The sequence below is a fragment of the Sebastes umbrosus genome, chromosome 2 (genome assembly GCF_015220745.1).
Source record: "Sebastes umbrosus isolate fSebUmb1 chromosome 2, fSebUmb1.pri, whole genome shotgun sequence".
Lineage (NCBI taxonomy): Eukaryota > Metazoa > Chordata > Actinopteri > Perciformes > Sebastidae > Sebastes > Sebastes umbrosus.
The window spans coordinates 38,379,234-38,407,019 of NC_051270.1; the positions used below are offsets into that span (position 1 = coordinate 38,379,234).

The 27,786-nt window shown below is 42.1% G+C and overlaps 2 protein-coding genes across 2 annotated transcripts; both read left to right on the forward strand.

Moving 5' to 3' along the window:
* Window positions 1-16,438, forward strand: LOC119478912 (mucin-5AC-like). The gene is made up of 11 exons (XM_037753983.1): window positions 1-217; window positions 2,168-2,347; window positions 2,483-2,722; window positions 4,352-4,508; window positions 7,683-7,811; window positions 8,095-8,245; window positions 8,360-8,403; window positions 8,500-8,721; window positions 8,820-14,909; window positions 15,876-15,894; window positions 16,432-16,438. Exons 2-11 carry the CDS (start codon window positions 2,252-2,254, stop codon window positions 16,436-16,438), a joined length of 7,155 nt encoding a protein of 2,384 aa, XP_037609911.1. The 5' UTR covers window positions 1-217; window positions 2,168-2,251.
* Window positions 14,802-27,786, forward strand: LOC119504458 (intestinal mucin-like protein). The gene is made up of 19 exons (XM_037796546.1): window positions 14,802-15,050; window positions 16,632-16,769; window positions 16,958-17,129; window positions 17,317-17,564; window positions 17,796-17,979; window positions 18,161-18,341; window positions 19,417-19,595; window positions 19,719-19,788; window positions 19,913-20,043; window positions 21,751-21,785; window positions 21,903-22,071; window positions 23,270-23,359; window positions 23,481-23,524; window positions 23,826-23,948; window positions 24,957-25,058; window positions 25,981-26,110; window positions 26,252-26,291; window positions 26,923-27,045; window positions 27,359-27,786. The coding sequence occupies exons 2-16, from the start codon at window positions 16,752-16,754 to the stop codon at window positions 26,044-26,046; spliced, it is 1,812 nt and encodes a 603-aa protein (XP_037652474.1). The 5' UTR covers window positions 14,802-15,050; window positions 16,632-16,751; the 3' UTR covers window positions 26,047-26,110; window positions 26,252-26,291; window positions 26,923-27,045; window positions 27,359-27,786.

The following is a 27,786-nucleotide window of genomic DNA, read 5'->3' on the forward strand; positions in this document are numbered from 1 at the left end:
CGTGACTAAATGAGAACTGCTGACACAAAGATGAAATTTAAGATAGATTCACACAAGAAAACTGATTTGGCCGATCTAGAAGTGCTACGTTAAAGAGCAACAGGACTGAAGACGCTTTGCCTCTCATCAAAAAGGCTTCTTCAGTTTTAACTTGGCATGTTTTAAACAAAAAAATCTTGAAGACAAAAATATAATATGAAGATTCAAACCACTTGATGTATGAGGGTGGTGGAGTTATATGAGTTATGTACTCTCTATATATGGCATGCCGTTTAGGAAATTATTATTATATATATAATGTAAAACCTGAGAATATTGAATGAAACCTGAGAATATTGAATGAAATGTGAGAATATTGAATGAAATCTGACATCATCAAGGCGCTGCTGCCATCTTGTGTTTTAGGTCATTATCCGTACAGATGTTGGTGCTGCCAGACGTGTGTGTCACTATGAACGAGTCAGCATGAAATCTATTATCAGCAATCCTCAGTAATGAGGAGATAATTAGCACCCTTGCGAATGCGTGTACCACCGGCTAAAATAATACTGGTAACCGTATTCAATACTGTTCTACAGATGAAGAGTTTATTCACTTTTTCATCGTGGAATAACTAATGCAGAACTGAACTAGTTCACTAAAGTGTGAAAGATATTCAGATTCAAACTTCCCAGATCAATAACTCATAAACGAAACGTTGTTAAAACACCAACGAGGGCTCTTTCTAACCGTAGTGAGGTAGACAACGAGCTACAAGCTAATTTTAATCACAACGAGCCGTCCTCCGAGCTGGACACATTACATTGGCCGGCTGTGAGACGAGTGGTCAGGAACCGTCTACAAAGTGCAACGCTGAAAAGAGATGCTATAAAAATATTCAATAATTTCACTATTATACAGTGTAGTGATACCAAAACTACTCCACACATCATCAACGGTCTCTTCCTGGTTATACTACAATGCTTATTTTGGAAAAATGTGCTTTTGCATAATTTTGGTGAATTTTTCTTTTGGAAAATATTCAATAACTTCACTGTTATAAAGTGGAGTGCTACCAAAATGTCATCACACATTAACGGTCTCTTCCTGGTTATACTACAACAATCCCCATTCAAATCAACATAGCAGTATGGTCAGTGCGGCGGCCATCTTTATGTGTACCGTTGCCATAGGGGCCGTTGTAGCAGGCAAATTTCTGTATAAACGAAACCGATTGTAGTTTAACCAGGAAGAGACCATTGATGTGTGAAGACATGGCACCACACCGCATAAGACTGAAGTTATTGAATATTTTTCCCAATAAAAATTTACCAAAATTATGCAAAAGCACATTTTTCCAAAATAAGTGTTGAAGTAAGACACCATTGATGTGTGAAGTGATTTTGGTATCACTACACTGTACAATAGTGAAGTTATTGAATATTTTGGTAGCAACTGTTTTTGGTGTTGCACTTTGTAGACGGTCCCTGACCACTCGTCTCACAGCCGGCAGCACTTGGAGACCAAGGTAATGTGTCCAGCTCGGAGGACGGCTCGTTGTGATTAAAATGAGCTTGTAGCTCGTTGTCTACCTCACCACGGTTAGAAAGAGCCCTCGTTTGTGTTTTACCAACGTTTCATTTATGAGTTATTGATCCGGGAAGTTTGAATCTGTGAATATCTTTCCAACTCTAGTGAACTAGTTCAGTTCTGCAATCGGTCTTCCACCATGAAAAAGTGAATAAATTCTTCATCTGTAGAACAGTATTGAATATGTTTACCAGTATTATTTTGGCCTGTGGTACACGCATTCACCATGGTGTTAATTATCTCCTTGTTATTTAGGATTGCTGATGCTAGATTTCATGCTGACTCGCTCATAGTGACACTCGTCTGGCAGCACCAACATCTGTACGGATAATGACCTAAAACACAAGATGGCAGCAGCGCCTTGATGACGTCACATTTCATTCCATATTCTCACATTTCTTTTAATATTCTCAGGTTTCACATTATATATAGATATATCTATATATCTATATATAGATATATAGATATATCTATATAATAATAATTTCCTAAACAGCATGCCATATACAGTATATATACAGTTTATATATGCCTAGATAGATAGATAAGATTAACCAACAATATATTTTTGACCAACAATCAATTTCTGTCCTTTCAGAGTGCAGAACTGATTCTAACAGAGGGAAGCTACCGGCTGCTTTCAAGCGGAAATGAAGAAACACTTCCATTCCGTTACAGCACTATGGGCATCTACCTGGTAATTGAAGCCAACAATGGACTCATTTTCATATGGGACAGGAAGACCAGCTTGTTCATCAAGCTCAGCCCAAAATACAAGGTAACCCTACAAAAATGTGAAGGAAGATTTTGGTTTTATTGTGACTAAAATTGGTTTGGTTAGACAACAAAAGACAAGCTTTGTTTTGATATTTAAGTTGACCAACATGACATAAGGAACTATACTTTTTTCCAGGGTCGTGTGTGCGGGCTGTGTGGCAACTATGACGGCAATGCAAATAACGACTTCACCACAAGGTGCCATGCTGTGGTGGTCAACCCACTGGTGTTTGGGAACAGCTGGAAGGATTTACCAAGTTGCCCCGACGCTCAGAGTATCACCAGCCCCTGTACAGCCAACCCATACAGACAGGCGTGGGCCCAGAAACAGTGCAGCATCATACAGAGCGACGTCTTCTCTTCCTGCCACTCCATTGTAAGTTGTTGTTGAAGCAGAGACCATGTTAGACTTTTCATGAGCTTTTCTCTTGCACCTTAGGGCCAACAGATCAACTTTGTTAAGAAGACATCACATAACCTATAGTCAGATTGCCATGAAGCAGCAGACATGCACATGGTTCTGTTTATACTACATAAGGTGTCTTCACATATGGACGCATTCAGATGTTTGTTGGCGCGTCGAGTCATAAACTGGTGAAAGAAGTGTTCAGATCCTTAACTTAAGTTAAAGTAGCAATGCCATATTGGAGACTACTCGATCACAAGAAAATCTCCTGCATTCAAAATCTTACAGAAGTACAAAAAAAAGTATAAAAGGAAAAGTACTCACGGAAGAGGATTAGGGCCACATGGGAGAAATGTATTTGAATTCTGACTTTATTCTCAGAATTCTGACTTTAAACTCAGAAGTCAAATCATTTTTTCACATGGGGCCCTAATCCTCTTCTGTACATTGCCCCCTTATAGAGTGTTAAATTAGCACGGTATATATTTGATAGTAATTACATTGATAACATTATTAGCAATGCGTTAACATTGCAGATGTGCAGAATTGTAATGTTGTAGCTAGTTGAGGTGAAGTTTTGCAAAGAACTATTTTATATACTGTTGGGTAGTTTAAAGGGCAACTTCGGTATTTATTGACCTAGACCCTATTTTCCCATGTGACTAATAGGGACAGTCATTTTTGAAATTGATACCGTATTGAGGGATGACGCTGTAACTGGCAGATGGGAAACGAGCTGTGAGGTCAAGTGAACATCGTCAATCTAATGTTACCTCCACTAAAAGTGCTTTTTTTTTGCCACCGACGGGCTCAGATTGTTATTATAAATGTTTGACGACATTATGGAAAGGACCCTACTGAGAAATAGAATGTTTTTCCTGGTCTTTCGCTTGGTCCGGTCTGTTTGATATTTTGTCCATGTCCCGCTCAAGGGGACGCCTTGTTGTGAAATCTGAATATTTATATGCTCAAATAAATAGGGACCGGCATCGAATTCAAAGACTTCATCCACATTGTGGATCATTGAAAATCTTATAGATAACACTAAGCTACGCTTTCTGTACTTTAAACACAACAAACTCCACCCGGCTGGCACTCGTGTTTCCCCCATGGATGTATTCCACTATTCCACCGTTGTCTTCCGACAACACGTCACCTCACGAGATTTCAGAAGGAGATTTCTCCTTGAACTCTTTCCATAATGTCAGACACTTCTAATAACAATCAGAGCCTGTCATGGCAAAAAAAAAAACACTTTTAGTGGAGGTAAATGACGGTGCCAGGTTGCCCCAATAGGATTACATTGCAGCCTGTGAGCGGCTGAGCGCCCTCCCTCAATACTGGACCAAATTGAGGTTGAACAAAAACCCATTAATCTCCAACAATGTATCATATTCTATAAACTGTTCATATGTCCTGTGATAAAATATTGATTTGCTATATAATTGGTAACTGTAGCTGTCAGATAAATGGAGTAAAAAAACACATTAGATGTAGTGAACTAGAAGTGCAGCAGTGCCTTTCCTTCAATTTGTGTTGTGGAGCTGCTCTTTCATCCCTGTTTAACTCATTAGTGTATCATCATACACCTGTCTCTAGGTGGATCCTGCTCCATACTATGATGCATGTGTGTTTGACTCATGTGCTTGTGACACGGGAGGAGACTGCGAGTGTTTCTGCACTGCTGTGGCCGCTTATGCTGAATCCTGTAATCAAGCTGGCATCTGCATACGATGGAGGACCCCAAAGATCTGTCGTGAGTAACCAAGATGAAACATACAATAAGCATATGGTTCATACAGTACATCTGTACACATGATCTGTGCCCGAGACCACCTTTTCAAGTGGACGGTACGGTATGGAGCATTCATACTAATCAATCGAACTGGACTTTGGGGACAAGTGTACTCGGATCCGGGCCTGGGTCTCTGATGTGAAAGCACCCTTAATCATATCGAACAACCAAAATCCTTTCAGATGCAGGTCCCAGAAGAGAAATCTTAGCAAATTGGGGTCCGTGACCTAATGTGCATCAATTTAGGGGTCCTTGACACAAAAAAGGTTGAGAAACACTGGTGTAATGGGATCAGGGAACTGCCTGCCCAGATCCACACACCACTGCCAGTCAGTTGCTGTAATGCGTAGGCCTTCAGACTCTCTGGCCTCTGCCTCGTCATAGCATGGTAGGGAAGCTGCCTAATCCTGGCCAATCTATCGCTACATATTCCACCAAAGCCCTGTGCCTCAGCCTAGATTCTGCAACTTTCATTGTCTCTTGGGCTCTCCACATCTTCCCCGTTCGGATATCTATGTGTCTCTAGCCGTCACTTTGGGGTCTATGGAGTCCGTCTGGAGTTCAGGAGCTCAAGAGCTGTGCTGCTAAAGCTATAAGAGAAATTTAGTCACCTATGCTGATGTTCCATCAACTCCACAGTTGTTGATGGTACCTCTCACTCACCAGAGGTGGCCATAGGACACAACGGAGAATGCCATACAGTCTTTGAATTTGCCAGGTACGTTTGACTTCTCCACACTAGCAAGCTGGGTCTTGAGGTCACGGATGGTTGATTGAACAGCAGCTGTACCTTGAAAATACAAAGATCTTGCCAAGGCTTGTGACGGGTTTCTCCAAGATGGAAGTGGAATTTATCCACAACCATTCCCTTAAGCAATACCAGGGACCTGGATTTAACTGTCAGGTCACCTATACTATATAAAACTCACCTATACCCAGATGATGAGTTTTTCCAGGCCCATCTACTGCCTGGCATTGATGTTTTGGTCACTGTGCAGCCATCCATAAAAGCCATAATGGAGGCTGCCATGCACTGCTCTTGGTAATGGGGTCTTTGCGCTCAGCTGCCGTTACATGGTTGCAAAATACATCTCTAGGATGCGCTGGGATGCATCATCAGTGATATTCCTGGGGTCATCGGGGTTTCGGGTCTTTCAAAATCAGACCCCCTCCCCCAGGTGACCCATCTGGGGTTGATCAAGTCCCGGATTGCATCCCAGCAGCAACAATCCACGGGCTTGCCCTCTTTATCCAAAGCCATCTAGTGGCTTTCTCTGCAGCTTCAGTGATGGTACGTATGGCTCCCCTCTTTGCAGCTCTGGTTACTCCACCCCTGCCAGAGCTTTACAGGTTGAGTGACCAGCAAACCCCCGGCAGCCCACTTCAATCGGCTCGCAGAGAGCCTGCCAGTCCCGGCCTCTGGATTGCTCCACTAGCTCCTGGTATTTGGTGAGCTTCCTCTCATGATCCTCCTCCATGTGCTCTTCCCAGGGCACAGTCAGCTACCACATAATCACCTGCTTGGTGGAGTCTGAGAAAATGATCAAGTCTGGGCGAAGTCTTGTGTGTATGATGTGATCAGGAACTTTAGTTGATTTCCGAGATCCATTCTCAGCTGCCAGTCTGGGGCTGTGGACAGTCGGCATGGTCTTGTCTGTGGTAGGAAATGGGGCTTCTCTCCAGCCTTGAGGAACAGGATGGTTTTCTTCCTGGGGCGGTGTTTGCTGCACTGAATGGCTGTGGTGACTGTTTCCGCAACTACCTTGAGCATCTGGTCGTGGAGCCAGCGGTAACGTCCATCAGCCAAGGCTTTAGGGCAGCTGCTGAGAAGATGTTGAAGGGATCCTCTAGCAGCACACAGAGGCCAGGAAGGTGTCTCAACTTTGCCCCATGTGTGAAGGTTTGCCAGACTTGGTAAGGTGTCATAGACCGCCTGGACCACGAATCTGATGCGGTAGATGTCAGCCCACCAGAAATCCGACCAAGTGATCTTCCCCTGCAGTGTGTTTTCCCACCTTGTCCAGGCTCCTCACTGACAGAGTACCATACCTCCTCTACACCTGCACGCCCTTCTTCGTGGAGGACATGTTGTCGCTCCTTTCCTTTTGCTTTGCTGATCTGGCAGCTTGGAAAGTAGCCCAGGCCTGATCGCCCAGTTGCCACTGTCTCAACAAGGGCCTTCTGCCTTAGCCGTGCCTCCGGCACCTGCAACTCTCTGGCAGCACTCCACTTTCTGCCTGTGCGGACCTCTATGCCAGCTGCTGCTACTTTGGGGTCCCTGGAGTCTCTATAATGCATGGCTTCTCTTGTTCTTGTCACCACAAATTCTTCTGAGAGGCCGCTGATGGGGAGTTGTGGGGTGTTGGTGGACCCGTACAGAACAGCACTGCTTAAGCTCCTTGGCAAGCCAAACAACCTTCGCAGATAGCTGCTGATCTTCTTCTCCAGAGCTTCCACAGTTGTCATGGGAACATCATACAGTAGCAGCGGCCACAAAACCCTGGGCAGAATAGCATGCTGGTAAATCCACGCCTTGAAACGACCGGGCAGCCCAGATTTATCAATCTTGGCAAGCCAAGCCTCAAGGTCACCGCTGGTTTTGTGGATGGCAGCTGTGTCCTTTAGGCTGCAGTTGAAGAGTTTCCCCAAGCTCTTGACTGGCTGTTCTGACAGTGTTGGAATGATGGTCTCAGAAATTATGAAGCAGAACTTGTCAACAACTTTCCCTTTCTTCAGCACAAGGGACCTTGACTTTGATAGTTTAAAACTCATCTTTGCCCATGAGATGAGCTTCTCAAGTCCTTGTAAGATCCACCTGGTGGCAAGCATGTTCATCGCAAGGAGAAAAAGGCAGACAGAGTTGTTGCAACCAGTTATTATCCTGCACTGGGGGCAATGCCAGTCTGAAAACACTTTCTCAAAAGGGATTATCAGGCTGATATTACTGTAGTAGTTAAGGATTAGAGTATTGCAATGCTCTGATTTCAGGCCAAGTCAGCCTAGTATAAAGGTAAAAATTAGGCTACGTACAACCACACATCTAAAATCATCAGTATGCTTTCTGAATAGTGCAGTCTGGAATGTGCCTATCTGAAAGTACATTTTATTATTACTAAGTATTATTATGTTTTCCAGCTCTCTTCTGTGATTACTACAATCCTCCTGGTGAATGTGAATGGCACTACATGCCATGTGGATCTCCTTGTATGAAAACCTGCAGGAGTCCCTCAGGCAGCTGCTCTACACAGATGCCTCCGCTTGAAGGTATGCCACAAGATAAGGTTTTTATAATTTGACCTAACCTCCGATCAAATTAAATTCAAGATTGAAGATTTAACATATCAATTGTCTTTTTCACATTGATGTTTTTTTTTTTATAGTTATGATTATAAAGTTGCTTAATAATATCACTTATTCAACCACAATGCCAGGTGAACACACAAAATACACTTTCAACTGGTGGTACCCATGGTTTGGCAATAATGCCAACAAGTATTAAAGTACACATTTCTTACACTGTATGAACAATTGTTTGCTTTTCAATTAGGTTGCTATCCAAAATGTCCTCCTGCTCAGCCATACTTTGATGAGGATACAATGACATGTGTTTTAAAAGAACAATGTGGCTGCTACGATAAAGAGGGGAGACACTATAATAATAGTGAAAAAGTGCCAACATCTGAAAACTGTCATACATGGTAGGTCTTGCATATATTACATGTCCCAATCAAGGTTATATAACTTTGTGACAGGTTCAAATGAAATGGAAACAAATCAAAACTGACAAAAATTTCATGTTTTTTTTCTTGAAGTACTTGCAGTTCAATGAACATCCAATGCAATTATGATGCCCAAGGTATGCAAAGATTGGGAAAGATTGTGGGTTGTGAAAAAATACAGTATACTTATGTTAATGGTTAATATGTTAACAATACATCTCCTCTCTTTACAGCATGTACTTGCGCATATCATGGAAACAAATATCCCCCTGGGAATACCATCTATAACACAACAGATGGGCATGGTAACTGCATCACAGCAGTGTGTGGAAAGAATGGTACCATTGACAAGAGGTCATATCCATGCCCAGTACCCACACCAACAACACATATGCCAACAACTATTACAGGCAACCAGCCTACAACCACCTTTGTTTTTTCATCAACCACACCAGGTATGTGCAAGTTATTCATTTTGGAAACTGAACATATATGCATCTGTATAACTTAAGATTTACCGCATAACCAATACCTATATTATGTGTGTCCACAGAGCCACACACTGTCACAGTCACATGTAGTCCTTGTGAATGGTCGCCATGGTATGATACTAGCTTCCCCACGCTCGGAACTCCAGGAGGAGACAGTGAAACTTACGAAAAGATTAGAGAGGCAGGGCACAAGATATGTGCCAAGCCAAGCCAGATCCAATGCAGAGCTGAGAAATTCCCTAATGTCACCATTGACAATGTGGGACAAGTGGTACAATGTAATGTGGCTAAGGGGCTGACATGCCGAAATGAAGACCAGACAGGACCACTGGCGTTGTGCTTTAACTACCAAGTCAAAGTTCTGTGTTGTGACTATAGTGCATGCCCAACAAAGCCTACTCCTTCTACAACACCTCCAACTTCAACCGCAAATTCTCCAACAATACCTACAACAACGGAACATTTTACTGAAACACCTTGTCAGGAAACATTATGCTACTGGTCACCTTGGATGAACTCAGACTACCCTGAATATGGTCCTGGAGGTGGGGACGATGAAACCATCAAACACACAATCCAGAAAGGATTTAAAACCTGTGAGAATCCAGTGGAAGTGAAATGTCAGGCTGTGCGCTATCCGGGGGTTCCCCTAAAAGACTTGGGACAAAAGGTTACATGTAATAACCAGGGACTACTGTGTGAGAACAAATTACAGTATCCTCCCATATGTTTAAATTATGAAATAAAGACAAAGTGTTGCAAGATGGTGAAGTGCAACACAACAACAAAACCTACTACTCCCACAACCATACCAACTATACCACCATCTACTACAACTGTTACAACTCCTTCCACTACAGTTCCTGCTACACCTTCAACTACGACAACCACCACACCTTCTACCACTACTGAAACAACGACTACAACTCAGACACCCACAACTACTAGTACAACCACCACACCTTCTACCACAACTGAAACAACAACTACAACTCAGCCACCCACAACTACTAGTAAAATCCCAACACCTTCTACCACAACTGAAACAACAACTACCACTAGGCAACCTACAACTACACCTTGCCCTGGGGGACATGATATGACGTGTGGTTGGTCAGAATGGATCAATCTTGGCAAGCCCACAACAGGCTCTGATGGTGGATACAATGAATCCATCCAGAAGATAATCTCTGCTGGTCATCATGTATGCTCAGCTCCTGAAGAAGTCAAGTGTAGAGCTGTTCTTTACCCACATTTTAATATGACGGAGGTGGGACAAGATGTGACTTGCAATAAAGATGTTGGTCTCGTATGCTACAACAAACAACAAGGGCTTCGGCAACAGTGTTTTGATTACGAGATTCAATTTAAATGCTGTGGGTGTCCAACTCCATCAACTCCTTCCACTACAGTTCCTACTACAACACCTTCAACTACTAGTACAACCACCACACCTTCTACCACAACTGAAACAACAACAACTACAACTCAGCCACCCACAACTACTATTACAACCACAACACCTTCTACCACAACTGAAACAACAACTACCACTAGGCAACCTACAACTACACCTTGCCCTGGGGGACATGATATGATGTGTGGTTGGTCAGAATGGATCAATCTTGGCAAGCCCACAACAGGCTCTGATGGTGGATACAATGAATCCATCCAGAAGATAATCTCTGCTGGTCATCATGTATGCTCAACTCCTGAAGAAGTCAAGTGTAGAGCTGTTCTTTACCCACATTTTAATATGACAGAGGTGGGACAAGATGTGACTTGCAATAAAGATGTTGGTCTTGTATGCTACAACAAACAACAAGGGCTTCGGCAACAGTGTTTTGATTACGAGATTCAATTTAAATGCTGTGGGTGTCCAACTCCATCAACTCCTTCCACTACAGTTCCTACTACAACACCTTCAACTACTAGTACAACCAGCAAACCTTCTACCACAACTGAAACAACAACAACTACCACTCAGCCACCCACAACTACTAGTACAACCACCACACCTTCTACCACAACTGAAACAACAACTACAACTCAGCCACCCACAACTACTAGTACAATCACAACACCTTCTACCACAACTGAAACAACAACTACCACTAGGCAACCTACAACTACACCTTGCCCTGGGGGACATGATATGACGTGTGGTTGGTCAGAATGGATCAATCTTGGCAAGCCCACAACAGGCTCTGATGGTGGATACAATGAATCCATCCAGAAGATAATCTCTGCTGGTCATCATGTATGCTCAGCTCCTGAAGAAGTCAAGTGTAGAGCTGTTCTTTACCCACATTTTAATATGACAGAGGTGGGACAAGATGTGACTTGCAATAAAGATGTCGGTCTCGTATGCTACAACAAACAACAAGGGCTTCGGCAACAGTGTTTTGATTACGAGATTCAATTTAAATGCTGTGGGTGTCCAACTCCATCAACTCCTTCCACTACAGTTCCTACTACAACACCTTCAACTACTAGTACAGCCATCACACCTTCTACCACAACTGAAACAACAACAACTACAACTCAGCCACCCACAACTACCAGTACAATCACCACACCTTCTACCACAACTGAAACAACAACTACCACTAGGCAACCTACAACTACACCTTGCCCTGGGGGACATGATATGACGTGTGGTTGGTCAGAATGGATCAATCTTGGCAAGCCCACAACAGGCTCTGACGGTGGATACAATGAATCCATCCAGAAGATAATCTCTGCTGGTCATCATGTATGCTCAGCTCCTGAAGAAGTCAAGTGTAGAGCTGTTCTTTACCCACATTTTAGTATGACAGAGGTGGGACAAGATGTGACTTGCAATAAAGATGTCGGTCTCGTATGCTACAACAAACAACAAAGGCTTCGGCAACAGTGTTTTGATTACGAGATTCAATTTAAATGCTGTGGGTGTCCAACTCCATCAACTCCTTCCACTACAGTTCCTACTACAACACCTTCAACTACTAGTACAGCCATCACACCTTCTACCACAACTGAAACAACAACAACTACAACTCAGCCACCCACAACTACCAGTACAATCACCACACCTTCTACCACAACTGAAACAACAACTACCACTAGGCAACCTACAACTACACCTTGCCCTGGGGGACATGATATGACGTGTGGTTGGTCAGAATGGATCAATCTTGGCAAGCCCACAACAGGCTCTGATGGTGGATACAATGAATCCATCCAGAAGATAATCTCTGCTGGTCATCATGTATGCTCAGCTCCTGAAGAAGTCAAGTGTAGAGCTGTTCTTTACCCACATTTTAATATGACAGAGGTGGGACAAGATGTGACTTGCAATAAAGATGTCGGTCTCGTATGCTACAACAAACAACAAGGGCTTCGGCAACAGTGTTTTGATTACGAGATTCAATTTAAATGCTGTGGGTGTCCAACTCCATCAACTCCTTCCACTACAGTTCCTACAACAACACCTTCAACTACTAGTACAGCCATCACACCTTCTACCACAACTGAAACAACAACAACTACAACTCAGCCACCCACAACTACTAGTAAAATCCCAACACCTTCTACCACAACTGAAACAACAACTACCACTAGGCAACCTACAACTACACCTTGCCCTGGGGGACATGATATGACGTGTGGTTGGTCAGAATGGATCAATCTTGGCAAGCCCACAACAGGCTCTGATGGTGGATACAATGAATCCATCCAGAAGATAATCTCTGCTGGTCATCATGTATGCTCAGCTCCTGAAGAAGTCAAGTGTAGAGCTGTTCTTTACCCACATTTTAATATGACAGAGGTGGGACAAGATGTGACTTGCAATAAAGATGTCGGTCTCGTATGCTACAACAAACAACAAGGGCTTCGGCAACAGTGTTTTGATTACGAGATTCAATTTAAATGCTGTGGGTGTCCAACTCCATCAACTCCTTCCACTACAGTTCCTACTACAACACCTTCAACTACTAGTACAGCCATCACACCTTCTACCACAACTGAAACAACAACAACTACAACTCAGCCACCCACAATTACTAGTAAAATCCCAACACCTTCTACCACAACTGAAACAACAACTACAACTCAGCCACCCACAACTACTAGTACAATCACAACACCTTCTACCACAACTGAAACAACAACTACCACTAGGCAACCTACAACTACACCTTGCCCTGGGGGACATGATATGACGTGTGGTTGGTCAGAATGGATCAATCTTGGCAAGCCCACAACAGGCTCTGATGGTGGATACAATGAATCCATCCAGAAGATAATCTCTGCTGGTCATCATGTATGCTCAGCTCCTGAAGAAGTCAAGTGTAGAGCTGTTCTTTACCCACATTTTAATATGACAGAGGTGGGACAAGATGTGACTTGCAATAAAGATGTCGGTCTCGTATGCTACAACAAACAACAAGGGCTTCGGCAACAGTGTTTTGATTACGAGATTCAATTTAAATGCTGTGGGTGTCCAACTCCATCAACTCCTTCCACTACAGTTCCTACTACAACACCTTCAACTACTAGTACAGCCATCACACCTTCTACCACAACTGAAACAACAACAACTACAACTCAGCCACCCACAACTACCAGTACAATCACCACACCTTCTACCACAACTGAAACAACAACTACCACTAGGCAACCTACAACTACACCTTGCCCTGGGGGACATGATATGACGTGTGGTTGGTCAGAATGGATCAATCTTGGCAAGCCCACAACAGGCTCTGATGGTGGATACAATGAATCCATCCAGAAGATAATCTCTGCTGGTCATCATGTATGCTCAGCTCCTGAAGAAGTCAAGTGTAGAGCTGTTCTTTACCCACATTTTAATATGACAGAGGTGGGACAAGATGTGACTTGCAATAAAGATGTCGGTCTCGTATGCTACAACAAACAACAAGGGCTTCGGCAACAGTGTTTTGATTACGAGATTCAATTTAAATGCTGTGGGTGTCCAACTCCATCAACTCCTTCCACTACAGTTCCTACTACAACACCTTCAACTACTAGTACAGCCATCACACCTTCTACCACAACTGAAACAACAACAACTACAACTCAGCCACCCACAACTACCAGTACAATCACCACACCTTCTACCACAACTGAAACAACAACTACCACTAGGCAACCTACAACTACACCTTGCCCTGGGGGACATGATATGACGTGTGGTTGGTCAGAATGGATCAATCTTGGCAAGCCCACAACAGGCTCTGATGGTGGATACAATGAATCCATCCAGAAGATAATCTCTGCTGGTCATCATGTATGCTCAGCTCCTGAAGAAGTCAAGTGTAGAGCTGTTCTTTACCCACATTTTAATATGACAGAGGTGGGACAAGATGTGACTTGCAATAAAGATGTCGGTCTCGTATGCTACAACAAACAACAAGGGCTTCGGCAACAGTGTTTTGATTACGAGATTCAATTTAAATGCTGTGGGTGTCCAACTCCATCAACTCCTTCCACTACAGTTCCTACTACAACACCTTCAACTACTAGTACAGCCATCACACCTTCTACCACAACTGAAACAACAACAACTACAACTCAGCCACCCACAACTACTAGTAAAATCCCAACACCCTCTACCACAACTGAAACAACAACTACAATTCAGCCACCCACAACTACCAGTACAATCACCACACCTTCTACCACAACTGAAACAACAACTACCACTAGGCAACCTACAACTACACCTTGCCCTGGGGGACATGATATGACGTGTGGTTGGTCAGAATGGATCAATCTTGGCAAGCCCACAACAGGCTCTGATGGTGGATACAATGAATCCATCCAGAAGATAATCTCTGCTGGTCATCATGTATGCTCAGCTCCTGAAGAAGTCAAGTGTAGAGCTGTTCTTTACCCACATTTTAATATGACAGAGGTGGGACAAGATGTGACTTGCAATAAAGACGTCGGTCTCGTATGCTACAACAAACAACAAGGGCTTCGGCAACAGTGTTTTGATTACGAGATTCAATTTAAATGCTGTGGGTGTCCAACTCCCTCCACTACAGTTTCTACTACAACACCTTTAACTACTGCAACCACCACACCTTCTACCACAACTGAAACAACAACTACAACTCGGCCACCCACACCTTCTACCACAAGTGAAACAAGTACTACAGCTACTTCTACTACCACTACACCTACCACAGCTGAGTTACCTGTAGTGACAGGAGAAACCTCTCAACCAGCTACTGAGCGACAAATTTGCCATTGCCATCATAATGGTACAATGTTCCCCCCTGGTAAGTTCTGATCAACAAAGACACACATTTTATAACAACATTTCTATTGCAGTTGTGTCACATCTATTTCAGACACCATTGCGAATTTCTGAGCAGCATAAAGACTATGCTGGTATTGTGCACGTGCAGAAACCTTGTCTCCATGTTAACTTGTCAAAACTAGTAAAAATAATGTAATTCCTATTTAACACATGAAAAAGTTGGCTGGCTAACTTAAATATTTTACATTTAGCATGCTCCAAACCACCCTTCACTCAACAGGTAGTTTTAACAATTAACAATTAATGTCATAGAAAAAAAGAAAAAAAAGAAATAGTTTTTCAATTGTCATTTTCATTGCTCTGACAAAGTCCAGTGACATCGGTACATTAAATTCAGGGCCGAAAACATTAGCAGTCAGACGATCAGAAACATTGGAAACACAACCTAGGTTAGCCAAACTTGGAAGAGTAAAGAAAGGTGAACGGCTAAATTATTAAAAATAGTGTAAACATCACAGTTTACAAATCAACTTCCTTGTTCAACTTTGATCTGCTGTGTAGATTCATGCACTCACGGTTTCCCTGTGCAATGAGGGATTATTGGCGACATTCCATGTGTTTACTTTTGGTTTTACATCCAAATGAAGTGGTTTGGATTATCTGGACACACTATCGAGTTGTCTACAACTGGTGTCATCCGCTGACTGCTTGTGTATATTGCCGAGTTGGACCAATTTTTAGTGTTAATAAAAGCCAAGTTGAAATAAAGAGTAGTTTTCCCCACAAAAGTAGATGGTGCACAGCTATTGAGACTGTGATAGCTCCTTTTGTTTTGAACTCTCAGGCTTTGTGTTCCCACAGAGGTCAGCATTGTCAAGATAGTTTGCTATTGTTCAACGGCGTAAATTTGTGTGTTCGGAACATAACATTTGCACAGATTTACTTTGCCCCTGCAAATGAATCATCCGCTCAAAGGCACAATTCTGTCACATTTTGTCACAGCTAGTCATTTACAAGCTGAGTTGCCAAAGCATCAACATCTTCGTAATGGCCTTGTAGAGAGAGTGTTTAGCTGCTCCTTAAAGCCATCCACACATGATCAGCGGTAAAATCTCTCTGCGCTGGCTGTGCCATTGTTTTCCTACGGGGAGAGCGGTGCCAGCCAACTAGTCGAAAGCGCTACCCTTTGGGATTGGCGAACCGCTCAAAATCACCACCGAGCACTGCGCTCAAAGTTCAAATTATTTCAACTTTGACCTCGTTGCAGCTGACCTTTCAAAGCGCGACCAATGAGAACAGCTGCAACTGTTGTTGCCTAGAAACGGTGAATGGTGTTTCATGCTCTCTTTTTGGGGAGATATACCCGCTGCCCCTGAAAGTCTCTGTGCCCTACCTCGCAGGGAGTGAAGAGCAAATATCTTCATGCGAAGGCAGCTTAATTTGTCGAAGAGAAACATTAGTGATTGAAGTAGTAAAATAAGCAAGGGTATCCAAGTCTACATGTATCTATGGATGTACCGTTTATAGTGCATACATACGATAGTCTCTGTAATATATGAGATCACATATGTGATATTCAACAATCTTCCCTCATTTTCAGGCTCCATAGTCTACAATGAGACAGACAATGATGGCGACTGTTTCACAGGATACTGCAATGAGAGCTGTCATGTCGTGCTCAAACATCACCAGTGTCCTACACCAAGCGATTGTGTTGTAAATGAAGAAGAAAAAAAAGGTACTTCTTTTTTTCCATTCCATACATATTTAACTTTCTTTTTATATGCAATTGTTAAGCAGTGCTGCTCCATCCTTAAAAGGCTATCATTAGATTTGCTAGATGATGCATGATTATTAATATGGTATTCTATGACAATACCAGCCCTCTCTTTTTTCTTTAATTCCGATCTATGATTGTCTTCGTAGGATGGGGAAATTTGGAAGGAAAAGAACTGTCGTGTAGGAACATGTGATAATGGCAAGGTGACCTATAGCCATACGCAGTGTCCAATTCTAAAGCCTGTAGTGTGCGCAAATAACTTCCCTCCTAAACAAGTGCTGGATGATGATGGATGCTGTTTCCACTATGAATGCCAATGTAAGTCTGACCTACTAAAATGTTGCTTGGTTGCAAAATCCCATGGTTGAACATGTAAAGCATTTTAACTATAACAATGTTTTCTTTCTTTTTTTATTTTACTAATATTTTATTTAACACTGGATATTGTGTCTCAGATGATACCAGATTACTTGACCTCTCAATTTAATATATGTATCATATGAAGGTATCTGCTACGGTTGGGGAGACCCCCATTATGTCACCTTCGATGGAACCTACTATGGTTTTCAAGGCAACTGTTCCTACTGGCTGATGAAAGAGATCGTGCCCAAATACAACTTCAGTGTTATGATCGATAACTACTACTGTGGTAAAGATGATGGCTTGTCCTGTCCTCAGTCCATCACCATCTTCTACAGAAGCTACAAGATCTTTATGATACAGAAAGATATCGATGGCATTTTCACAAATCAGGTAAGTGAATGGCGCTATTAACTTTCTCCATTTGTTATTCAAACTCTAGTCATGATCCTAGCAGCAACTCCCCGTTTTTTGTCTTCAGTACAAATGCACTGGTTTGAACTGTACCTGATCCTAAATTTGCAAAACTGTCCAAAGAAGGGTTTACTATAGGTGCATTGGACCTGACAAAGACGTTTGTAAAGGATTATTTCTGACATTATATCATTATGCTTTTTGTTTTAGATTTCTGTGAATGACAAGCATGTAAGTCCTGCATACCAGACTGGTGATTTCCGTATAACCACCACCGGTATTGATACAGTGCTCGTCATCCCTAAAATCCATGCCAAGATCACCTTCTCAGGGCTCATATTCAGTATCAATCTGCCCTATAGTGAATTTGGCGGCAACACCTGGGGACAGTGTGGTGAGTCCTGCAGTAGAAATTAATAGCATCTTACTCTATGTAGAGTTTGGACAGCAGTTGATAAATGACATGCATATCTTTAGTTTTGTGAACCTTTATACTTACAACAGATAGAACCTTATTGTAACAAATTGACACATTCTGCAATCAGTATGATTGATAATGATGAGGGTTTCTCTAGGCACATGTGACAACAACCGGACAGATGACTGCATGTTGCCCAGTGGCAAAATTGATCCTTCATGTCCTAATATGGCACACGAGTGGCATGCTAACGACAGTTACTGTGGACAAGTTCCCCCCAAACCAACACCTATACATATTCCCTGCGATACAACCACCTGTGAGATCATCAAGAGCAGGTAAGACGAAAAGGTGAAAACGTGTCAGAAATAGCACCAGTCATCTGCAATATCCATGATCAGTGGCCCTCGGCGTCTGATACAGATACAGTCATGTCTAAAGCCATTATAAACATTTAGATAACAGACACTTCTGTCTGAATGACAAAAAACTCATTACTTTAACAGATAAATGAAGCCAACACTTTTACACATTCCATCCCTGATATCTAACTATAAAGCAAGGAACCTCTGTCTTGTCGTATGTCCTTCGCATATCTCAATAACCATTCATCCGACTGACTTCACACTTGGCATGTGTATTGCTCAGGGCTCAAGGGAGTGCAGTGTCGAATGTGGTGCAATTTGGCCAAATGGTGACGTTATGATAATGAATTTCCCATTTTGTCCTGTAACCTTTTAACCAAAAATCTCAAAAACAAAATTAGTTTTTTCCTGGATTTTGTGGGTCAAGACAAATCTATCCATATACTGTAAACCATGCCCATTTGCGTCTAGGTCGATTTTCTGCCATTTTTAATTGTGTCCAAATCATATTTTAAGCACATTTTGAGAATCGTTACAAAATTTGGTAGAAAGCATCTTTGGACCAAGCCAGGAATAGTTACTTTTTTGGATTTTTGATGTTCTATAAAAGTTTTCTATAGCAGTTTGCTCAAATGCTGTGGACAGGGCTTCTATTACAAACAATGTCATATCTCCTGAACGTTTTGTGCTATTGCGACCACATTTGATGGGCATGTGTAGATATGATTTAACTATTGAGGAAGGAATCTCTGTCTGTGTATGTATACATGACCGTCCTTCACATATCTCAAGAACCGTTCATCCAATCAACTTCACACTTGCAAGCAGCCATACTGCGGTTCTCTGCAACGCTGCAAGCAACACTTCTGGGGTGCCAAGCAATCGGCCCGTTCCAGGTCTGAACGGGCACTGAACTAGTTAGACAAATCCCAGCTTTGAGACACACCTGACAAAGCAACACATCACTAGTTTATTTACATGTCTTGATATTGCATAACGATGCATTCAGTTTGTGTCCATACTGACTATAAATACCATCTTCTCCCAGTGTGTTTGGAGCTTGCCACAAGATCATCGACTACAGTCCATTTATTTTGGCCTGTGAGTTTGACGTTTGCCACCTGCACATTAAACACATTGGCTGCACCAGTTTACAAACCTATGCTGATGCCTGTGCCGAGTCTGGAGTGTGTATTGACTGGAGGAGTGCCACCGATGGACTCTGTGGTATGCAATCGGAATATGTAATGTTGAAATCAAGCACTAATATTATTACTTATAATTTCACTAACAACATTGCTGCAATGATCTCAACTAAAACATGTTCATTTTCTCTTCATCTCTTAATAGAATATAAATGTCCAAGTCCCAAAGTGTATGCGGCCTGTGTCCCTCAGGTGGAGCCGACCTGTGATTCTTGGTACAGCAATCCACCAACACATTGTTGCTGCTCATCACAGTCAATCAATTTTCGTTCATTTATGCTTTGACTCAAATTTCAACATCAAGGTGTGGCCTTACACAATATGTTGTTGTTTCTGCAGGTACAACCAGAAATTCATCTATACTGTCAATGAGTTCAGTGCCATGACAACTGAGAAGCTGGAGGGTTGCAACTGCCCAAATGGCACCTTCCTCCTCTCCTCCAACTCTGACGAATGTGTGCCCACCTGTGGTAAGAGCAGATAGCACTGCTGTATGGCAACAGCTATGATGCATTTAAGAATGTGCTGTATTTTTGATGGCCTTTTTGTGACCAAGTCAAAAATCCTATTTATTTTTCTATCAAGTTTATGGATACAGTGTATTGAGCGTGTAGAGGTCAGGGGAATCAACCCATTCAGATTTGAGGTTTTACTTCTTTTTTTTTTTTTATTCTAATCCATTACACATTTTGTCAGCGACAACTCAGCGAATATCTCCTCCGCTAGCTGTCCGTTTTGTGTGTGCGCTTAAAAACTGTGTTCATACACAGCCCAGGATCTGTAAATGGGGAAAAACACAATACTATCTCTGCCAATCAGCAACAGAGGGTGTTCATGCTCATGTACAGGAGGACAGGGGAAAGGCCATGGATGTATAAAGAGAAAGGCAGTTTGAACGAGAGGGACGGCAAATCTGGAGGGGGCACATTTTTTGAGTGTAGAGTTCAAATAGCAACAATCTTTCTCCAGAATCACTGACTCCACCTTTAAAGTGTTTACCATAACACTGCCATACTGTAGCTGATGTGTTGGGATACTGCTTAAAGGGGCTGTTTGTAAGAATCAGAAATTGCTTGTTAACAGCATCACCTGTGGCCGTTAAGTCAACGAAAGTCAACGTCCTGTTGCTCGTGCTTGTGCTCGCTCTACATAGACATGAACGAGCATCGCTCAAAACAGTGAGGCCACACACGTCAGCTAAAACCACAATATCACTCTATATTTCAGCTGCTTGGCAGTAATGTTAGCTGACCAGACGAAGGTCTCTCCATGAATCACTGCTGATCCTAGTGTTGGCTTTTCCTGCCTCAGCCTCCCGACCGCGGCCGGAGGGAACAGGGGAGACACCGGAGTTTTGGCCGGAGACGATAACGTTTCTCTCTGCGGAGCCCCGTCACTTCACAAGACACGGGAAACCTCTGTTGGTCTGGAGGAGCTGCAGCATTTATTTCTGCACAAACGTCAACTGTGCATTCACTAGATATTCTCAGAGCTAAACTAATTCTTCTGCAGTGTGGAGTGTGCACGCATGCACGTGAGAGTGGAGCGAAAGACCAAGAACGAGCGTGGTGCGTGAGTGAAGGCAAGCAGGCAGAGGAGCAGAGGAGCAGAGTACAGCAGAGACTCAGGTCCTGGAGACCAAAGCTACGGTCTCCCCTGCGTCCTCCGACCGCGGCCAACACTGTTTAACAGACGGGCTTCACTAGATACAACTTTGAGGTTTTGGTGCTTCCGTGTAGTTTGTGTTGTAGTCTTGTCTGAACAGCGTAGCCACACGCGAGCGCGCATGGGACACCGACCCGCAATGATTTATACGTGTAAGAAGTTACAAAAGTCCCTTTAAAGAAACATTAAAAAATGTCATTATCTAATCCACCGTTTTGCAGAATTGTCAACTTTCCCTTATGTTTAGTAGCCTGCACTCATATGGTTTCTGCTTCACCTGTTTTAGTTTCACTTCTCATCCAAGAAGCTTCTTCAGTTCTGGTTCAGCTCTCAGAACTTAAGGAGCTTCTCGGATGAAAAGTGAAACGTCTTCAAGAACCTAAAAACGATTTTTAAACGTGATTTCAGAGAGGATGCATTCAGGATTTACTAGCCTCAGCTCCATGAGGCCGGCTGACCAAAGCCCCAAATGAATGGAATTGACTTTATGCTTTATATGTTTCTCTGAATAGAAATTTGTCGGCTGCCAAATGGAAAATGGCTACTGGTAAGTGATGTGTCTACAATGCCACTCCCTTTTTACGTCATCTTTTGACTGGCCAGTAATAGGTGATAATGCCATGCCTCCCGCCATAATTCTGCAGTAAACATTGTGTCCTTTCAGGCCAATTCAACGTGGACAGAAAACTGTAATGACTGTATATGTGATGAGGACTCGCTGCAGGTCGTCTGCCGTCCCGTGTCCTGTCCAGCACTGCCACCCCTCAGCTGTGACCAAGAGGGTCAGGTCAAGGTCACTTACACTGTTGGCTGCTGTCAAAAGGAGAAGTGTGGTAAGTGAGCACCAAGAAGGTAGCAACTCCTAATACTGGAATCAATGCACTTTGTATTTATAAATATAGACTGTTTTTATATATTCAACACAGTGTGTAGTCCATCTGTTTTTTTACAAGAGGAGTCCTGAGCATATCCCAGTATGAAGTGTCCATTAACTTCTAGTATCAGACAGTATAACAGGACATCTCTGACGCAGGTGTTGTAAATTAAAGCTCTTTCCTGCTATCAGTTGTTTATGTGCCAGTAATGCAAGCAGCCGGGATTCTAATGTACAAGACTTATGTCTGTGAATATTCATAACCAAAAAGACTGATACAATTTTTTATATGATTGTAAGAGGATGACTGATGTTTTAAACAATCACATATGGCAGGTTGTTCACAGGAGGCCATGGTTAGGATACAACCCTTGGACAACTTCAATCAGGCTTTTTCAACAAAACATAGTACAGAAACAGCATTACTCAGAGTAACCAATGACATCCTTATGCATGCAGACAAAGGTGAACACTCCATACTCATTTGACTGGATTTAACTGCTGCCTTTAATACCATCGGTCATGCTATATTACTTGATAGGTTGCAAAATTGGGTGGCATATCTGGTACAGCTTTAAAATGGTTTAATTCATACTTAACTAACAGATATTTCCATGTTTGCGTAAATAATCACGTCTCCTCATCAGCCCCTTTGCGGTGTGGAGTCCCTCAGTGGTCGGTTCTTGGACCGATCCTCTTCTTGTTGTATATGCTTCCTCTGTGTCATTTGTTCAGCAGCTTTCCTGACGTGTCATATCATTGTTATGCGGATGACACTCAAGATCTATTTTTCAGCCAATACCAATAATCTCAATCAACTGTCCTCTCTCCATGACTGCTTAGCAGCAACCAAAGACTGGATGTCTCTCAACTTTCTCCAATTAAACCCTGATAAAACAGACATTCTTTTAATAGAACCAGACAATTTTGCTACAGCAGTTCATCAGTTTATTGGCCCACTTCAATCCAATATCAGTCCTACAGCTAAGAACCTTGGTATCATCTTTGACCGGAATATGACTTTTGACCATCATGTCACTAAACTTGTCCAGACCTGCTTTCTCCAGCCAAGAAACATATATGATAAAGGTTTATATCATCTTATTTGCTGGTGGGAACATTCCCTCCTTCATTCATCTGTCTGTGTCTTTGAACAGAATGCGATGTGAAGCGGTGCTCTAATCCTGAGCCGTGTCCAGCTGGTTCTACTCTAAACACCACGATGGGAGTCTGCTGTAACCATTGTGGTGAGTGTGCTGTTCTTGTGCATGTTACTGTAACTGCATAGCCAGGTTTAATTTTTTTACCACTGATTATTGCATCACATTTAAAATGCCTTTATTGATTGGTCTGTATCCTTCCTCACAGTGCCTAAAAATGACGTGTGTGTTTCCGGAAACCATGAATATCAGGTGAGATCTCACATCTACCACCTCCATGTGAAACTGATGTGAATTGACTAGAATGCAACATAAAAGGACGGCTTTGTTTAACACATAGATTGAAGGATTGTGTAATTTTTTTCTACAACCTAAAACATATGTGATCAGAAATATTTGAAAGGTATTATAATCACATTTCTAGACATATAGACTGGTGGTAATGGCAAACAGTTGATGATTGGCCATGATATTTTAGAGGTTATCTAAATCTTGTCAGAACAGTCTCCCAAGTATGTGTATCTATTCTGAACTTCTCATTCTGTCCATCCAGGTTGGAGACGTTGTGCTCATGAAGCCATGTGACAGATGTATTTGTACTAACAAGACATATGAAGGTGGCCATCCGAACAAAATAGATTGTGAGCCTCTACCATGTGACAAAGACTGCTCTCTGGTACGATTAGTCTCTATCTCTTTCTCTCCCTCCCTCCCTCCCTCCCTCCCTCCCTCCCTCCCTCCCTCACTCACAGCTTCATGTTTTAAGTTTATTTTTACATACATTCTGTATGACTTTAATGATGAGCACATTCATTTACCACTATTCTACGCACATTACCCTAAAATTCTGACCTGCGGAATGTTTAAAGGTCCCATATTGTAAAATGTGAGATTTTCATGTTGTTTTTATTATAAAGCAGATTGAAGTGCTATATAAATAATGTGAAAGTATCAATCTGTCAATCCATGGAGAAATACACACAGCCCGTATTCAGAAAACGTGCATTTGAAACAAGCTGTCAGGATTTCTGTAATTTTGTGATGTCACAAATATACAATATTTAAACCATTTCACGATTTTAAACATAAACATTCTAAAATGTGTCCCAGTTTATTTCCTTTCACAGAGTATGTGAATGACATCAGCTGACAGGAAGTAAACATAGACCCAAACTGTTGCCTAGCAATGCAATTCCATTGAAATTTCATTGAAATGCACTAAAACGGAGCGTTTTCAAACAGAAGGTGAATACAGGCATATTCAGGCTGACAGTAAGAGGAAAAAAAAGTTGTTTTTTTTCAACATTAAAGCATGTAGACATGTTCTACAAGTATGAATCTGAAAATTAGCATGATATGGGACCTGTAAAGCTTGAATTTGGTTTGTGCTCATCTAGTAGTAAGCCATTTTGAGCACTATAGTGCTTGGATTGGAACTTTGTCTTTCGACCTCACACATTAGTCGAGGACTGTTTGACTGTCTGGTTTTGTGCTCTGTATTTGCCTTAACTTTTGTTTTGACTCTTTACTGCCACTGGAAATATACTAATGTCAACCGTGAATCCAAATTCTGACATTACCATACTGTACATTTAGAAACAATAAAATGTCATCCAGATCTTGTGCTGTTTTACACATTTATATTTTGTTTGTATGCTGAGTCTGTCTTTTTGTCTCTATTCAGGGATCTGAGTACCAGATCATCGCTGGCAAGTGCTGTGGGAAGTGCGTCCCAATAAACTGCGTTGTTGTGCTGCCGAACTCAAACTCCACACACATATTAAAGGTTGGTAAATGTGTGTGTGTTTGGAGAGACAGAGTGAAATATTTAATATATCTATAAGGTCACTAAGGTCTCCAACATCTCTACTGTCTTTATTCAAATAATGATGCTACCAGATAACATTGCATTCATATGTGGTTTGTACTTTTTTGGCTATTTTAGCATAAGATGACATATATGAAATAATGGCAGCTCAACATAAAGCAGTGCAGTTGAAGACAATTTGCAGTTTCTGTTTTTTGGGGTTTTTGGGTTTCTGTTTTTTTTTAGTTTAGCTTATTAGGATCCCCATTAGCTGACGCCATGACGCCAGCTAGTCTCCCTGGGGGTCCGATACAGAAATCACAAACAATTTGTGGCATCTCCACAGGATAAAAGAGAGAAGTAGGTTAAACATTACTACTACATCATTAGAATTGAGTATCATTTATTTTATTGTTTTTAAATTCACAGTATGCTCAGGCAATGCAGACTTTTCAGATCAGTCCGATGATGACGTGATGGATTACCTTTCTCAATCGAGTTTCAAGTCTCTGCGAGATGATTTTAATTCTGTAGTGATATTATCATCAACCGAGGCTGCCTGAAGTAAAGGCAAACACAATCCACAAATGTCAACCGAAAATGTTTGGCAATAACTTATTTGTAATGTGTAGAAAATAGACTAAAACATACAACCTCTGGTATGTCCCTTTAAGTTCTTCAAGTTTAACTTGCCACGTTGCTAGAATCAGCACAAATCAACAAGAGGTCATTTGATGTCACTAACAAATAGAAAAAAACACATATCAGACAAGACAACAGGGAGGCAAAATGGCTCAGAGTCAAAGGCTATAACAGTCCACATACTGTATGTTGATGTGAGATGATAGTGTCTCTGATGCAGCCCTGTCTGGACACTGTGTGTTGTTTTATCATTCTTTAGCCTGGCACCATTTGGATTCCTGCTGAGAACCCCTGTGTGAAGTATGAATGTGTGAAGATCCGCTAATCAGCTCATCACCGTAGAAGCCAAGACCATCTGTCCTCCCTACGACCCTAAAGAATGCATACCGGTGACTGCACACACACACACACACACACGGAAAAGAGGTGGCGATACCGAACACACCGCCACCTACTGTCTAATGTGAATCTCTACAAAATGACATATGACCTACAGAATACTGATTTGAATGTGTGTGTATCTCCTTCAGGGAACCGAGACCATAGCTCCAGATGGATGCTGCCACGTCTGTAAGTATTGCTTCCATGAAATTGTCATACCTGCATAATTATTTGCACTCATGTGGCCTGACCTCTCTCGACCAGTCTCACTCTGGTTACGCAAAGCCCATGATCCATTAGAGCTTCTAACCAGAACCATTGTGATCAACTCTGATACCTGGCCTTATACTAAGTCATGTAATCATAATGATGATGTCTTATGACTGTTCATATAAAGGTCTTTTCAGACCGAGCGTTAATAATTCATGTGAGTAAATAACACGTCAATTAAAAATTCAATCCTATCCACAACAAGTCCTAAACATTTCATATTCCATAGTTCTTTTGATTTCTGCGAATTTCGAATGCCGATTAAAAAACAAGCCAACCAATAAAATGATGACTTTTGCTCACGCATTCAATCGATTTTCTTGAACATCAATGTTATAATTCTGTTCATACAGAACAACAATACGGATCTTACAAAATAGTGTCCTCTTTGACAAACAAAATAAAGTTTGTAAAGACAACGAACATAAAGACAGCTGAGGAAGTATAGCAGTTAGAGGTGGAAGTGAATCAGTCTACCAAGTTAAGATAGTTAGTTAGTTGGTCAATGAGATGTTATTCCCTCTCAACATGTTTCTCTCGCCTGCCTCAGGTATTCCGAAGGTCAGCCGTGCAGCGTGTCCACCACTGGCGTGTACCTGGAGAGCAACGGCTGCCGCGCCAAAGAACTGGTCAATGTCACATCCTGTAGTGGAGCATGTGGCACCTTCACCTTGTGAGTCCCCCTCATGTCATTTTCCTTATCATCAGTCAAATGGAAAAAAAAATTCTTAGTATCTCCAAATAAATGTTTCTGTTGTGCTTTTTATCACATTAAAGCAGGATTTCCATTAAGTTGGGGGAAGTTTAAGAGATCGATTTAAAAATAAAATAAAATGGTCATCAGCAGTTTTGCAGAAGCACTGAGATATCCTGACTGAATTTTCTTGAACTGAATTTAATTTCTCCCAATTTCCTTTTTGTTGCCTTCTTTCTTTGTCACCTCCCTCTTTCCCTTTTCTCGCACCATTCTTTCTCTCCTCTCTCAGCTACTCTACCAAAATGAGATCCTTGCAGCACACCTGCTCCTGCTGCCAGGAGCTTGCTACATCTGAGCGGCAGGTCCAGCTCCCCTGCCCCGACAACACAGAGCTCACCTACACCTACATCCACATTGACGCCTGCGGGTGCCTCAAGACGGATTGCTCTGCGTTTGGCCGCAGTGGAATGGCGACCACTCCCTCCAGGGTCAAGTCAAATCGACCCACAAGATGAGGCAAAAACCAGGACAAGCAGATGCACTGGCCAATTGTAATGAGCATGAATTATAGCAGCATTAACTGAATCAATATCATCTGCATACATAATTCCTCTATTTATGTCTGATGTATTAGCGTACATAGTTTAGTTTGATAGGATTATAAACCCTGTAAGATTTCACTAATAAAGATCATACTGTAGCTGCAGGCGGAGCATA